The sequence below is a fragment of the Styela clava genome, chromosome 4, assembly GCF_964204865.1.
Source record: "Styela clava chromosome 4, kaStyClav1.hap1.2, whole genome shotgun sequence".
Lineage (NCBI taxonomy): Eukaryota > Metazoa > Chordata > Ascidiacea > Stolidobranchia > Styelidae > Styela > Styela clava.
In genome coordinates this window covers 9,571,919-9,589,612 of record NC_135253.1, presented here as the reverse complement: position 1 = coordinate 9,589,612, position 17,694 = coordinate 9,571,919, and the positions used below count along the sequence as shown (strand labels likewise).

At 33.4% G+C, this 17,694-nt stretch overlaps 2 protein-coding genes across 2 annotated transcripts in view; both read left to right on the top strand.

Moving 5' to 3' along the window:
* Positions 1-6,976: 6,976 nt before the first annotated feature.
* Positions 6,977-10,495, top strand: LOC120326431 (nicotinamide/nicotinic acid mononucleotide adenylyltransferase 1-like). The gene is made up of 2 exons (XM_078111706.1): positions 6,977-7,105; positions 8,757-10,495. The coding sequence occupies exon 2, from the start codon at positions 8,806-8,808 to the stop codon at positions 9,661-9,663; it is 858 nt and encodes a 285-aa protein (XP_077967832.1). The 5' UTR covers positions 6,977-7,105; positions 8,757-8,805; the 3' UTR covers positions 9,664-10,495.
* Positions 10,496-10,524: 29 nt separating this feature from the next.
* LOC120326430 (protein kinase C-like 1B) overlaps positions 10,525-17,694 on the top strand; it is a 30,103-nt gene continuing 22,933 nt past the window's right edge. Inside the window, exons 1-3 of the mRNA XM_039392721.2 lie at positions 10,525-10,762; positions 12,493-12,630; positions 16,067-16,118. Of these exons, the coding sequence (XP_039248655.1) occupies positions 10,550-10,762; positions 12,493-12,630; positions 16,067-16,118 (403 nt within the window). The 5' untranslated portion in view covers positions 10,525-10,549. The remainder of the gene's footprint in view (positions 10,763-12,492; positions 12,631-16,066; positions 16,119-17,694) is intronic.

Genomic DNA, 17,694 nt, shown 5'->3' with positions numbered 1-17,694 from the left:
CAGTAGTTTATACAACTTCATCGCCCCCCGGCAATACAAAAAAATGTAAGGTCAGAAACGAATATATTACAGACCAAATAAGGGGACAAATCATAGTTTATAGTGTTTTTCAATGAGATAGATGATCTTGTGTTTCAGCGAGTTTTTTATTATATCTAAAATTACCCCGTTTACTGGTGGAAAGGCGATTTCGTTGTTTTGATAGCAATAGTAGCACGGCTGATAACCACTTTTTTTACCATAAATATATATATAATAGGTCGGAAATGAAAGAATCCAGGGTTCTATCTCCTCAAAATCCGCCGCGTACTCTTGCCTTATAGCATTTCACCCCATTCACATTAAAATAATGAAAACAAAGTTAATTTTCCAAAACTTATAATTTTCGTACATCTCATTCATTCCTACAGCCTGATGACTTGCACCAAAATACTTCGGTAAAATTCATCCCCGTTTCCTCATCCTACCACGGCCTCCAGTCCGATCCATAATTAATCAGCCATTTGTTTTTGGATTCATGGACTCTGATGTGGAAGAAGCCGTGACCGACTACCGGCTACGGCCCAGGGGTCGGCAAATTTTATGTCAATCGCAGGACAAAATTCAGGGTTGCTAGCCTTTTGCGGGACGCATATATTTTTTGAAAGTTAAAAACGGAACAGCGCGCGAAAACTGCGACAATTCGTGAACTCAACTCAGTCGTGTTATTAAAAAAATATTACAATGACATTTAATATTGCTGCATCACGCTGGATAGCGTTACAACGCCAAGATTGGAACATTTTCTGGATGGGAATCCCTAATCCCAGTTTTTTGCTTGTTCTTTGTAATATTCAATTTCGAAAATAGTTGTTCGCACAAATCTGTACTTCCAAACATCGAAGTGAATATTTTCGCATGATTTGTGAAATTTTGATGAAGGTTTTCTTTAAGAAGATACATTCTTAGAATTATTAGAATGATAGTTTGAAACAAATATTCCATTATACAGGCAACAACTCGCGAAACCACTTTTAAAATAAGCACCGGAAATTTTAAAATGGTAAAATATGGGTAACATTTTCCGCGGTCAAAGGTCGCGGAAAGGTCCATTCAGTGAATCGTCCCGGGCCAGATTATTTTACTCCGGCCGTATTTTGCCGACCACTGGGATACACAAACCGCCGTACCTTACTGCGAAAATGAGTTCAGAAATCCTTGTGATAATCGCCCACGTTATTCAAGCCTGCAAATGCACACAGAGTACAGAATTAAGTGCACGATGCGCCGAACATAAAACAGGTTTCGCGAAATCGCCCCCTTTGACTTTTTCGACCCCCTCTGTATCGTTTTCGCCCACTGGGGGGGGGGGCGATATCGCACACTTTGGAAATCACTGGGCTAGGCCACACTGTGGTAACACATTGGCTCAGTGGTGTGGCGCATCGTGCTAAGCGAGAGGACTTCGCCCGCCACCGCATCTCTGATTTCGGTACCCCGCATGGGTTTTGCATGTTCGAATCCCATGCGGGGATAATTATGTGAAAGAGGATTGCTGGACTCCTGACTGCCGTAAGGTGGCTCACGTGACCGCTGGTTGGTCATGACGTCCTCCCTCCACTATCAAGCCCATGCATCGGAATACAAATGCAGTAACTGATCCCATACCCGACATAACCAGACGAGAGGCCATACTTCGACATACGATTAAGCCATAGCTTCTAAAACTTCCCTCCAGAAGGGTTTTAAAATAATTTGTCGATGTCATTGAAATTGCAGATCTTACATGAACAGGAGAATAAATTATATAGTCATCTTAATAACGTTTAAAACGCACAGAAACAGGAAAACAAATTATATGGTAATTTCAATAAAGTTAAAGCGTACAAAATAAAAATATGTTTGCAACGGCCTGGAAATAAATATGTTAATTCCGACTCCGTGAAACAGTACTTGTGGGAACCGAAACCCTCTTGGCCTCCCTTCAGTATTCTGGAGATGGTATAGGTACGGTTTTAGTATGGGATCAGTAAAATTTAAATCTCTGTCCAAACTTGAGACTGTGGTGAACACTGAAATACAAAATGTTGATAATTGGCTTAAAGCAAATAAATTATCTTTAAATTATTCAAAAACAAAATTTATGCTTTTTTTGTAATAAGGGAATAGATACTACTCACTTCAAACTCTCTTTAGGTAGTAAAATAATTGAGCGAACCAATAGTTCCAAATATTTTGGGGTCACGGTCGATGATAATCTAAGCTGCAAACCGCATATTAGTCAATTAGATAAGAAGTTATCAAAAACCGTTGGTATTTTATAGACTAAGTCACATTTCAATTTCAAAAAAGCTTAGAGTAGTTTATTATAGTTTATTTCATTCGCGACTGCAATATGGAATCCTTAGTAGGGGATCAGCCGCCAAGTCTTCCAAAATAAAAGAATTAGGTGCATATCATTTTCAGAGAAGAGTCGTATAACTAACGTCCGACTTTTCTGTCAAAATGAAATTTTACAGCTTTCAGACATGCATACTTTGGAAATTGCTGAATTTATGCATCGGCATGAAAATGGCCATCTCCCCCCTGCTTTCAAGGACTATTTTACTCATCTAAATAATGTAAATAAGTATGGTACCAGATCCAAAGAATTAGATCCTATTTTACACAGCAGGTTTCCACTGATGTTGGGAAGCGTATAAAATATATTGGCGTACAGGTTTGGGGTGATGTCCCATCTGAAATAATAAAAAAATGTGTCTCTATCTCTTTTTACTAAGAAAATGAAAAGGCTTTTGCTAGCAATGTATTCAGATTAGTTAACTTTTTTTTTTATTAAATCCGTCAATAATATGATTGATTGTGAAATATATATTATTCGTTTAGTTTGCACGGTATGTTAGTCGTTGGTTTGCATTATATATTCAACTTCCGATTCTATATCAGTGTGTATTTCCTATATTTCCCCCAGGGCCAGGATTAGTGTATACTGTTTAATCGTAAATATATACTACTACTAGATGTCCAACTCCGCTCGCCGTATAATAAACAAACAAAGGCGATGTTGCACCTCCAAGTGGCGGGCGTCACGGTCGATTTGGTTCCGACAAGGTGCTTAACGACGACGACACTCCTGCTTCACAGGTCGCAAACTCGACCTGTTTCTTGATGACTGACCGAAATATTTGCTGTAGGGCGTGGAAAATTTGATAAAAATGAACAAATAATTGTGAAAATGAGGACACAGTCTGTCCTGCAAATGACCAGGATAATGTGACAACTTCCTTGTCGAAAGAAAGCAAGGCATCAAAAATGCGATGCATTTAAAAAAATGTCAGTCAGATGTGGGTGAAGTGGTAACGAAAATGAGTACTTGCACTTAATATAAAAAAAAAACGCTTAGTAGCTCAGCCTTTTGGTCTCATTCCATCTCAAGTATTGTAGCTTTTACAGAAGTTTTTTCTCCACTTGACCTTTAATTAGGGTTACCATATTTTTGTGACTTCAAATCGGGACGCCTCGAAAGACAACGACCCCTTAGCTGTGATTTTATAACTTCACATTTTCCGATTTTACTACATAGGCCTACATTCCTACATTTAAAGCTGTCTCGGCTGTCTTTATTGACCATATTATTATCGAAATTTCACGCGCATATTCTCTGTCCAAATATCGGGTTCAGTTCGAAAAATAGGAAGAAATTGACGTTAACGATACTGGTACAAATAATTCGAATTTAGACTAATTAGTATTGGTTTTACATGCGATACGTCTGCCATCAATGGGAATCAGCGGGAAACAAACGCATTCACCTTCAGTAAGTAGGCTAGCGCTGCGCTACACAGAAACAACAGTAACGAGAACATGTTTGTGTATTATGCTGGAAAAGCGGGACTTTTGGCTGACTTATCGGAACGGCGGGACAAAACGCTGAAAAGCGGGACTGTACCGCCTAAAGCGGGACTGTCCCGCCTAAAGCGGGATGTATGGTAAGCCTACCTTTAATCAGGGCTTCCATAACGTCCTTATTTTTAGAATTTGTCCTTATTTTGATGGTCTTTGTTTTAGGAAATTTTTTTTCCTTATTTCTAAGAAACATCCTTATTTTTTGCGTGTGTCTTTATTTTTAACCTTATGAATGAATATACCGGAAAATTAAACTTTGAATTTAGTATAGATCTGAGACTTTATAAGAGATAAAATGAGTAAACGTAAAAACGTTTGCCGTGATGAGTATGAGAAAGAAATTCAGCGGTGTCAAACGAAACGAAGGGCCAGTGATTTGCGCACTGCAGCTTTTGTGAATGTGACAGCAATCTGGAATTCATAGGTAAAGCTGCAATTTCCGTTAACAATGCAACCCAGAAACACAAGGCTCTACTCAAGAAATTAATCAAACCAATCTATTAATAACTTTTTTAAGAGTCAATGATTATACAAGCCTACAAGGGTTATCTCAATACATGCAAACAGCTGAAATTTATTTCCATTATCACATCATTGAACATCCGACACTTGATATAAATGAAAAACACTACTTGAAAAAGTATTCAAAAAATTAGAGCAAATGTACACGCAAAGTACTGCAGCCAAAATAATAATAATAAGATGGACAATAGGACTCATGGAATACGAAAACAATTGAAAAAACACAGCAGCTAGAACAAAGTTTAAGATGTATGTGATTACAGTCAAGTTTCCGTACTCCTGAAGTATGCGTACCTAGAAATGAGGACACCGGAACGTAGTATGGGTACCACGTTAGAGTTAGGCCATAATATTATTCAAATTTTCCTCATTTTAGTTCAATTACGAGTCTAACCAAGTGAGTTTTGTAGTATTTGTACCTAAAAGTATGGCCTAACCTGGTACACATACTATGTTCCGTTGTCCGTCATCTTGGTGCACGTATTTCTGGAGTACCCAAGTTTTTTTCTCAATAATCGATAGAAATACAAATTATTATTTTAATTACTAATGTGATTGAACACTGAATATCGAGTTATGTAAATAGTGGTATAAATGTTTTTTAAGGCTTTGGGAGTGGTTCTTAGCTGGGATAAAGGGGAAATTTAGGTTCTATCACGTGGACATTGCTACATATTTCTTTTTCTTTGCTGCTTCTCAATCAACTGGAGCACCGATGGATTCCCAGCCGCGCGACCTGCAAAATATGCATCTTTTAAACTGAAAATCTTTTGGCGATTAATTCAATATTTAGGGCGAGGCCCTACGGGCATAGCTGAAGATTTTAAAGAGGTGGGGGTTCTGAAATTTTCAATTGACAAGTTAAACCAAAACACCTAGTAGAAGGTCTGATCGGAAGCCGGCAAATGTTAGTTAATAATAGTCCCGATGGTCTAACTCTAAAAAGTGTTTCAAGCCACGAAAAATTTATATTAATAATATAGTAAAAAAACAATATAGAAGACTTTTATTTTAAACTTAAAGGGGGGTCTGACAGAATTTGGTTTAATATGGTATACCACATGTTGAAGGTACCAGTATCTGAAGCCCTTCATACGCTGGAGAAGCAATAAAATGTTGTTGTTTTTTAAATATGAGTACAAAATGTGTTGCATGTAGCTGTATAGCATTTATTTTGTTACAAAATCCTTGAGCTAATCACCTGTTGTAGACTTCTTGTGTGTAAAATAATTTATGAAATTTTGACTGATCTACTGCAGTCTTTTGTCTCCGGATGTTTCAGAGAGTAGTAGTAGATTTCCGTTTTTGAGGGAAGCCCCGTCAGTAGTGCTCTTGCATATGTCAAAAAAGGTATTCTGCAGTTTGCAAAACTAATTTAAAAACACTCGACAAAATAATTCAAAATTTTTTGGCACATCTAAGATTATATATATATATATATATGTTGAATCCATGTTTAGATAATAAGTCCTCTCCCCCGAGATAAATATGTAAATCCTATCCTATCCTTTCAAACCATCATTATGATTCATCGCATACAACAATCTGTTTTTTAAAAGTACCGGTAAAGAATTTAAGCCTAGTCTATCATAGGTATTTCTGCACTAATTTTTTATTACTGAAATTAAATTAAAACTTCTATGAAGACAGAGTGATCATTGAATTATCTGATTTATATTTAGGTTTCCGAAACACAACTGAAAACTAACGAATAAACTAACGAGTTCAAAAACGCAAAAACGGGGGAAAGTTTACGACCACGCTTGAAAATCTGTCTGAGTAACGACTAATATACCGGTCTGAGTGAGAAAAGTGTCTGAGCGGAAGCGAAAAGGGAGCATTGTTACGTCACTCTCCGCATCTTGCTGATTGGCCAATGTCACGAAGTGAACAAGGAAGTCGATGCTCGGGGAAAGGTCCATTCTGTTTGTTTCTATTTTATACTGAGCCCGACTCCGTTATGGCGATCTGTAATGTACTAGAACACAATGTCGCACTGGTATCATATATTTTTTACCCATGTCCTCTGAACTTTATCACATTGTGCTTTCAGTGTTGAATCATAATATATATACAATATATATATTTATATTGTAGCGAATAATTCCGACTTGGTAACAGTGCTAAATTGGTCAGGAGCCTCGATGACCTTCAACGGTCCTGCATACTGGCCAACACAAAACAATGTGTAAATTGGATTACTTCTATAAAAATTATCGATATTGTTTTATACTGTTTTTCATTGTTTTACACCTCAATGATTCGAACCTGCGAACCCACGCAAGGTGAGGTGGCGAGCGTATTCCTAACGCGATTCGCCGCATCATATAATTTACTTTTAATATAACCCATATAATTTGATATATTTATCCCAATTATTGAAATTTTCACGTAAAATCGAAAATATAGACTACGTAAAATAATCAACGTTACTCTCCGTCTCCGAGCCTTCCAGTAGTAAAGCGATAGGAAAACCAGTTTGCTCAGCAGCCTGGTACGCCGCCGCAGTAGTTAAGTTGCCCATATCGAGTTAGCCGTCCGTGGTGTCGTAGAGTTGCCCTCCACCCATAGACAACAGAGATCTGGATATTAATCCAACTTATTACTGTGTTCAGATGTTACTGTGTTAGGAGAGCTGTAAGCACAAGAAAAAATATAGTCTGAAGATTCACTCACAGCTGTACAGGATTAAATACCGGTACCGGTATGCTTTATTTCTGCTATTTACACTGACACATTTTGGCAAATATTGCTAGTAACATTAGTACCACTACTGTACTATGCCGCTAGTACAGTACCGGTAGTGGTGGAAATAGCACGAGACTACAGAAAACACTCCTGCACTCCGAAAAAGAACAAAACAGTGTGAAACCAAGGAAATAGCACAATACTCTATTATTATGGCAATATCTTTATAATAGTTTTAAACAAAAGGGAAGTTGTAATTGGATTAAAATTCTAGTTTAAATCTCTGGGACTGTTTGTTTTTTTTACACATAAGGATTTTCCAGAATTTCTGTCAGTTCAAATTTCCCGATTTTCTGCTAGCTTTACTTGCCTTTAGAGAAATCCATTCCGATTATTTTTTACTACAATGTGCTCAGTGATATTTGGAAATAGATCAATATGGATATATCTACCCTATATATATTTTTATTACAGTATAAAAATATATATTAGAAAAACATTGTGTATTGGGCGTTATTATGTTTCTTGTTGTTTTCGTCTATTTTGTGCTGTATTCTTCTGTTCTGCACTATTTTTATCTGTTTTCCACATTTTGTTTATTACGGTATAATATATCTCATTGATTTTTTCAACATGGCCTGCAAGTGTGCAAAATTTTGTGTCACTGCACCCTCACAATAAATGTTCTCTTTTTCCTCGTTTCTCTCTTTAAATTCTGTCATGATATTTAAAAACATACTGCTGTACTGCCTACCACAATGAGAGTTCTCTCAGTGTGACATCTGATGTAGCCTATGCGGAATAGAAATAAAACAATTTCATTGTGCACTGGCAATGATGTACCGGTAACTAAAATTCATTCCTGTTATATGTTTTCGTCTAAATACTGTAAATAGTAGTTTTAGTTCAATTTTTCAATTATCCATCATCTTAACAGTATATATGGTTTCACAATTATTGATTGATTTTGAAAATGATTGATAGGGGGAGTGATTGATTATGTAACTTAAATTTCTAATTTCATGGGTATTATGCGCATGTAACATTGTTCCCTAGGCACGCTAAGATTTGAATGCTCTGGTCAATTCACGATGGAACGCAATTGAATGTTTTAGTGAAACAGGATTGCAGTTTGTTATGCAACTGACATGTACTTTAGTTAGCTCAACTTTTTGGACACAAAATGGACATACAAATCGTTTTTTTTATTATTATGTTGCTGTTTTTAGAATTGTTGTTAAAAAAATCGCGTTTTTCTTTAACTACTTGAGCAATTGCTTTGAGCAGTGGCTAAAGATTGTATTTTTTGCTAAAAGGCTATTACTCTTATTTATTTCTGTGGGCTCTATGAAATTCATTTTCGTGTGATGATGCCAAATATTGCACCTTGTGGCGGTCCTGCTTTCGCGTTAGTGGTCAGGCGAAGTCTGTGGTATCGATAGTTTACTATGACTCACCCATAATACTTCCCATAATACTTCCTTTTAGCTTTAGTGTCAATATATTCGAGCAACAGATCTTGTGTTTTTTTTTAATCCTTGGCAATGGACAGTCTCTTGACCATGCGAAAGAGGTTGTAATAATGTAGGAGATACCTGAAATGTAAATGCCTTTGCTTAGGAGGAATAATATATTGTGACAAAATTATATTTTCTATGTAGCACTATACCGCTGTACATATATCTATGATTTTGGCCTGGATAAATAAAAATGATGACTAGAGGAAGATGCGTAGCTGATGTTAAAAACATTGCCAAGAAGAGAAGAATAAAGTCAAGACATGATAGGTCGAAAAGTAGAGAGCACATCTCGAAACGATCGCGAAATACTACCAATAATACATCTGTCAATGATGTTGAAGCAGACAAATATTCTTTAATTGCATGTGGGTCATTTAACCCCATCACAAACATGCACCTTCGTATGTTTGAAGTAGCAAAAGACTATATCAAGTACACTCTGAATGCTGAAGTCAGCGTAGGCTTGGTTTCTCCTGTATCTGATGGATACAAGAAACAAGGCTTAGAAATCTCATCTCACAGAAATAAAATGTGTTCTTTAGCAATTAAAAGCAATAATTGGTTGGAAGTATCGAGATGGGAAAGCAATCAGAAATCTTGGACACCGACTATAGAAGTTCTTCGAAATGCTAAAAATAATCTGAAAGTGAACAACAACCTTTCAAAGCTTATGCTGTTGTGTGGTTCAGACTTTTTTGAATCCTTTAATAGACCCGGTCTATGGTTGGCAGAGGATATCAAAGCGATAATTAATGAGTTTGGCCTTCTTGTGATTGAAAGACCGGGTTACGATTCCGAAAGAATTATGGCCGACAATACCATGCTGTCAGAGTTACGTGATAGTATACATATAATAACAGATCCAATTAACAATGATACAAGTTCCACCGTTGTGAGGCGTGCTCTGAGAAAGAAGGAAAGCATCAAATATTTAACTCCTGATTCTGTAATCGATTATATTATGAAACATAAGTTATATTCCACAGAGGAATCGGAGAATAAAAATGCAAGTGAAGTATTGGCTCCTTATCAGGACCATGCATCGTAGAAATATTTTTCTTTACTGATATCCTTAACAATATGATGCTTTACTTTAAATGTTTGAACATTCATTCTGAGAGTGTATAAATTGAATAAATGCATGTTGTTATTGGTCTGGCATAAAACCATTCCTTGATTTTGTAAGGAAGTAGGCGTAATATGATAACTGCAGCAGACTGATCAATTAGAAATCTAGTTACTATAATTCTGTAATGGTTGAAAATTTCATGATTCAGAATTTATTAGGTATACATCTGTTAGATTTTAGATGATTGAGATAGTGTTATTAGTCATCCTCAGATTTCTGTGCCAATTAGCATTCTAATTTATTCTTTGTCATGAATGGTAGTTCTAAAATATGATTAAGTATAACGTTGAGGGGTACCAATCGGCTCTACCTTTCTTGGTAAAATTTTGCTTGTTTTTCGCTATGGAATGTACATTATATTTTATGATTTTTCTACCTTATCAAACACAGGAGGCAAAAGATTGTGATCACAGAAATAAATCATTTCATTTAACAATTAGAAGCATGTAGATTATTTCTTTGCAATTCTGTCATGTTGGTTAACTAGCCAGGCTGAATGTGATCCTTATGCTTTCACAGTGCTGACATAGTGAAACTGGGAAGGTTTTGTTTCCTCCTATATTAATGTGATGTAGATTAATCAGAACAATATCATCTTTTTGAAGTATTGCCAATGCTGCTTTTCTGTGCCTTATTTATTTCTGTGTTACAGTGAAGTGAAGAAATTTTATCCAAGTAGACTATATCCAATCCCGATGTTGAATACATTTTTATAATTCCAAATCATCTATTTCTTCTTTCAAAGCAAAAATGCTTCTAAAGTTTTATGTTAGGCAATATTGAACTTCGTCATTGAATTTCAATCATGTTTGCTGGATTTAGTGGAACTTTCACCGTTCGCATCAAGGGAGCTGACAAGTTGGAACCAACTGCTTTTATTAAACGGTTACCGGGAATATCTGTTACAACACTTGACCCCTATGTTGAAGTAAGCGTAGATGATAAAGTGATCGGAAAAACCAGCACAAAACCAAAAACCCTTTCACCAGAATGGACTGAAGAAGAATTTAGAGAACAGGTGTGTTTGTTAGACTTGAAATGAATGAATGTTTTTAAAGGTTGTTTTTATTGTTTGCTCTGCATAAGTCTTTTGATGACAAACTTGTACTTAGATTGAAAGATACCTGTTTACATTGGATACAATTTATTATATTCTAGAAACTGAACTTTGGTACATCCCATTCTATGTATGTTTAATTTGGCCATGTTCAAAAGAATTTTGTTTTTATTGCGGCTCAGATTGTCTATTGAGGAGATTAAATTCAAAGATTAGGATCTTGTTTCGATAGTTTGTAATTACAGAAAAACATAGTCTGGTTGGAGCGAGAAATCTGAAGCTTTGACAGCTGTAGTTAATTTAATGAAATTTTGTACAACTTTTTCAAATTGAACCTCTAACCATGATTTGCTCCTATTGACATTTATGATCTGACACGGCTCTGAACAAATATATTTTAATATTATTACCGTAGTTGTAGCTCTTGCTTCCTGAGCTGATTTACTACATCAAATGGGATTCAAACTGAAATAGCCTGGTTAAACCATGGATGGGATGAAAAGGTTTTAGATTACAATTAATGATGGCTATACATTTATCACATACTAGTTAGGGGTTCACCCTGGATAAATTAAATAAATTGAAAAGTTTGTCCATGTAATCAGAAGGTAAACTTTGATATTTGTTCAAAAGATTTAATATTTTACCAAATTTGATGATGATGCATTTCCTTGTATCTGTCTCTTTGCCATATTAGAATGTCATGAGCGTAAAATTTATTTTCTAGTTATGAATTAAATCTTCATGCAAAATTTAGTACACTCCCACTTTTTTAATACTGAGATATTTTTCTTTCTTATAATTTAAGGATGTTGAGTTGACTCAAAATCACCAAAAACAAATTGTTTCAGAAATATCACAACTTAATTAAACTTGTAGAACAAATACCGGTAATTGTAGGAAGATATATTCTGTTTCATTTCAAATTATGGTAATATTGAATTGTGTCAGGGACGTAATAGATGGAATTGTCTGATTCATCAAATATAGGTACAAGGGAAGGCTTATACAAGATTTGACATTTTCATCGATTATTACATACCATTGATCAATGTAGATTATCCGGAATGGGAACAAATTGAATTAAGATTTCTGGATTACCATACTAATTAAATAGGAACATCCCTATGTATTGATTTTTACTCAGTCAATCCCAAATTTAGCAAACAGAACATGAAACCACAGAGGTCTTTTGTCATTTAAAATTCATTTGCTCTTGAATTACTCATTAGCTGCATGTATAGAATTCTATTCTTGTGATTATTATCGTTAGATCATTAGTAATCTCAAAGATCAATTTTTTTCATGATGGGCACATTATAGCCTATTTTAACAGCTGTCTAAGTATTGTACACTTTGGTCTTTTTTTTCCTCTTTTTGTAGTAAATCATTCAAATATATTTTTTCAGTAAAATTTTGGCTTAATTTAAATACACTGAGTTCGATATTACTGATATACTATGCTATCTGAATTTTTGAAACTACTTTTGCTGATTTACATTAGTTTTCTTTACATAAATAGAGTGGAATATTTCTTAAAATTTAACTTTGTAGCCAATATAATGACCTTTTGGGCAAATGCTATTTATGTCACTGATACATTTTTATAGTCATTCAATGATTTATTATGTACCAAGCTGCTCTATTTTATTTATTTTTTTTAATTTTAGATACATTTGCTTGTTTTTCAGGTACATGAGGCCCAAATGCTAACCTTTCGTGTATTCCATTATGCTGTGCCAGAGGATGATTTTGTTGCAGATGCCCAAGTTAGCTTTGAACAATTGCTAACTGCAAATTCGGATGTTGTTGGATTCAATGACATTCAGGTAAGATAAGATGACTGCTATCTGGATTTTGTCATGGTGTATTAGAACTAGAATATACAAGTTATTTATTTTGTTTATATGTTGTCTATAAAATGGTGTGTTTTGTAGTGGTCTGATAGTAATTAGTAATACAGTATCACCTGTTTCTATCCTGCCAAACTGGAGTAGCTTACACCGACCCACTATTATTATTTTCAATGTATAACTGAATAGCTAATAACAATAACATTTTGTTTTGATAATAATGACAGGACCCCAAAACTAATAAGACAAAAGCGTGAATGTTAAAATTTAGAAAAATTATTAGTTAAAGATTATACAAAGTTACATTACAGGTGTTGGTATTTATTCAAAGCTTATTAAAGCACTATTCGCTTAAATATTTTAAAAAAAGTTACAGGAGTTAAGCAATCAGAAAAAACTTTGTTTATTTTCGCAAAGCAAGCATCTTAAATATTTGCCCTTTTGAGATGAAGTCCTCATCCTACTTTTATATGAATCCAAAATTTTCATCTCATAAATCTGCATGAACTTTGCATATTTGAGTGAGTGCTTGCTTTGAGCAGCCTTAGTATATTTTACTTTATTAATAAAGAAGTTGTTGAATATCCCTTGAGACTGTCAATATGCCACTACACCCAACGGATATGTCTGTCAAAAAAGACATTATCAAATGAAAGATAGGAAAATATCAGCATTTGAATGAATATCTTTAAAATATATTTTTGATAGAATTTTTCATAGGAAAGTTAGTCGCTAAATACATTGTGCTTTTATAACACATCAACAATGAGAATATATGATGAACTGCACTGAAAATTGTAGTATAATGAAGCAAACTATTGAAGTCCTTTTTTTAACCCTTCTCTGATACCATTGTATTGATTTGCATCAAAATAAAGTCAGGTGCAAACTAGTAACAGCTTCCGCATGTTCTCTATACATGATTTTATACAACAGACAAGCTGACAGTTATATTGACATATTTTATTATTTACCAATTATTACAGCTAATTGTTTTTGTTGTTATGATAAGGTGTCAGAGTTTTAGAGCAAGTATGCTATATTTTAAGATGACCAAAACTGAACAATTGTTTTTTCTGAATATTTTCAAATCTGTATTTTGAAACTAGGCCATTTTCACATCTAAAATTCATGTAATTTAATAATATGTCCCAATGGAAATTGAAATTGAAAGTGGAGAAATGTCAAAGACATTATTTCGACTGAATTCCCAATATGGTTTCAAAATTATTTTGACGAGAAGTCTTCCCTTCTCTTTTTTTTAATACTAAATGTTCATTCATTTTTTAATTCATTCAAAAATATTCGAAGCATCAATTTATACACAGAGTAAATCTAAGTATTTTAAAAAAAATTTGCATTTCACTCAGGTTTTCACTATTATGCTGATGTCTTTGACAAAAATAACTCATTACTACAACTATTGACTATTCCTGTGATCTATTTTGTACCAAATCATGCAATATATTTAACAAAATTTACATACAATAAGACATCCTAATTCAATTTTGCACTTCGCTAACATTGGTAATGGATATTTTATAAAAAAAAATCAATTTTGTATACTTTGCCATTGCCAACCAAATGTCCATTTGTACTTGGTATTGTGTTTGGAATTCAACACATTCCTTAGCCCTGCTTCAAGTGTTAATTAAAACCAATCTCCCCTGGGATTGGCTCTTGCTCGCATAATTAGTTCCGAATCTTCAGCCTCAAATGCTGCAGTTGCTTATAATTGCATACCGCTGTCTCAGTATTGTGAATCACAATGCCATTATTTTATAATTCCAGCTAATAATGCTTTCAAACAGATCTCAAGAGAAGCCCTCACTTTAGGGGATAAAATAAAATTGATTTTGTGCCTTGAACCTAACGAAGCCAACTTATACTCAAGTGATATGTCTGGTGATTATTAAAGAAGACCATAATAACAACTTTCATCAATATGTAAATTTCTAATTCTACAGGCCTACTTTGTGATTTTCCTAAATAAAATGCTGCATTTCAGTTACAGCACATAAAGTAAAAAAAAATCAAAAATTTTGCTATTCTGTATTACAGGTAATCAATTATGCACTGCAATTTTGATATATGGTAAATGTTGTGGAGCGAAATCATATTATGGTTGCAAAAATAAGCAAATTTCTTCTATTAATGGTTATTGTTTCGAATTTAAGAAAGATCATGATAATATCGGAATCATGAATTTTTAATTGCATTTACCTCAATTTTATTCTTTTTTCAATGACTTAGATTGGACCCCTTTAGCCTTTAGGTTTCCCTTCTTTTTCATTCTAAAATTGAATCAATAACATTTTATTGCTATGAACAGTGTATTTTTCCACATTGCCATGGTTACTCTTATTAAACTAGATGACAATCTAGACTGTGTTTGTAGAACTAATACTAACTATCTATATCATTGTTTTTTTTAATTTCCTTTAGCAACAGAGATTTATCATAAGATGGAAATTATTCAAATAATCTAATAGCGTTAATAAATGGGATTTTCTCATTGTTTAATCAGTTTCATGCACAATGAATATTCAAAAGACAATCCCAATTGATACCATGCGATAATTTGTGAATGAAAAAAATTGATATGCACTAATCATGCAATATTTAAAAAAAAAAATTATAAGAAAAGATACTCAATAACAACATTATTTTTTCCAACCTGTTTACTAACTAATAACTACGGTATGTAAAGAAATCTTGGAACATTTAAATTTAACACTGTTGAAGTTAGACTAAGGTTAGATTTCATTGCTAATATATATCATACCTAGGCCTACTGTTTGCAAGTCTTATTAAATATTTTTTTCGAAATAAATTTATTTGATGTTTTCATTTATAGGCTTTTTATTCGCTGTAGTTCAGGATAAAACATTAACCAATAGTTAATGCAGATATGTTTACTGGTAGTTATCATGATTTTAACTTAATCGGTAGTAGAAAAAAAAAGTCACCTATTTTTCAAACATCACTTAGGATTATTCTATGGCATAATTAAATGTATTTTAATACAAGCAATGTCCAAAGCGAACCGAATATTTAAATTGCCTCAAAAAAGATTTTTATTATATTCCATATTTTATTAAATTGTTGATTTTAGAATAGTTTATTTTCAAAAATTATCATTTTGACTTTTGAGCAATTGAGGCCCAATAATATAACAAAAATGCCTTCATTTCATTTTTGAAAGCTGTAAAGCAAAGAACCAATCAGGACATTTTCATCTTGACCGCATTTTCATATTAAATTCACTGAATATGCTATATACGGTGTTACCTGGTAATCGCGATCCAATTTATGTAATATTCATTATTCCAAATCAAAAAAATTTATTTCAGAAGGGTTTGAAAAAGAAGATCATGCAAGTTAATATTTATGAAATTTCTCTTCGTTTTAGATTCCTATGGAACCAGCTGGAATGTTGAACTTTTCCTTCAAAATGCAAGAAGGTAATTATATTTCATTTTGTTATATATGTAACCTTTTACCACGCTTATTTTGTTTCTATGTTGAGATTACAGTGACCCACCTAACCTGCTGTGTATTTACTTATAGCGTATTATGCATGACTCAAATAGGAAGTTGACGCATATTATCAGTTTCAATTGAATTTTTATTTTTTTACAAAAATTGTCATCAACAGTGTAATTAGTGAATTCAATGTGTATTTTTAAAATACTTTTACATACTTTTTTTTTCGAATTGTTTCAAAAGGTAATGATTAGGTTTCATTACCTTGAAAGCCAGGTATTCTAATTCAATATGTCATGTCAAGTAGAATCCACTTGCTACCTAATCGAGTTTGCTTTGATTTTCATGACGCTATACAATGGTGTGTAGTGCAATATACCATATTATGTGATTCATGCTTTGCACATGTATTATGTTACTACTACGTCTACTACCTAATATTAATATCCACCTATAATGAATACTTCACACACCAAATCATTCGAGTACATATAAATGATGTGTGGGTATGGCAAAGAATGAACTGAAAACTAATTGAGCATTTATCATGGGATGGGCAAATTATTTATAAGTTTTTATCTAAGTCTGTTGTAACGTTTATCTTTTTTGATTCATGACAAATATATATTGTTAAATTGTTCCATTATACATGTATGTAAATCATGATATGCTATATAATTGTAATCTAGTAAAACTGATGCAAATTAGAATTGGGAATCCTAAAAGTAAAATGCATGATTAAAGCTTTTGTTCAATAACATTCTAAAAGCAACGTTTTTGTTGTATAATGTTCAACTTCATATTTAATTTTCTGGTTTAGACTATTCTTAATATAGATCTGATCTGAGGAATATCAAGCTTTTTTATTGAATATCCATTATTATTATTAAACCATGTTCACATCTGGAATGTATGTTAGAGCTAAATTAAAAAGGGCAGCAATGTCATTTCCTGAATAAATTTTGAATTTAATTAGTGGAGATGTGCATTGTGCGCCCTGTTTTTTTACAATATTTTACTATCGAATTTTCAGCTTACAAATGTATCATTGTGGAAATATTCCTTAGACATGGAATATACAATTTGAATATTTAAATGAAAATTAGATCCGTTTCAATTGTCAACTCTTATTGGCAACTAAATGTCTCAGGCACCTTTGTCATAGCGTACTGATAATGAATAAGTATATAGATTCACATGATTCATGTATATTTGCATTACAAAAAGTTTGAATTATGAGGCCCAAAACACTACTGGGATGCAAATCAAATACTTCAAGTCAGACATTAATCACGAGTAAATATTGATTGAGGTAAGACATTGAACAATTAAATGCATCAGATCTACAATACAATACCCTAAAATACCCTGATATCATTTAAATAGGTAAACCCATGTCAGTATTAGAAAGGTCTATATTGAAAGAGATTGATATTCTAGGATTTATTTTGATTTGAGTCCGTGAAAACTTTCAATCAATTAGGTTTGATATATATTTTGCTTCAATAGTGTCAAATTTTGCCAAAAAACCTAATATGCACTTCTGTTTTTTTG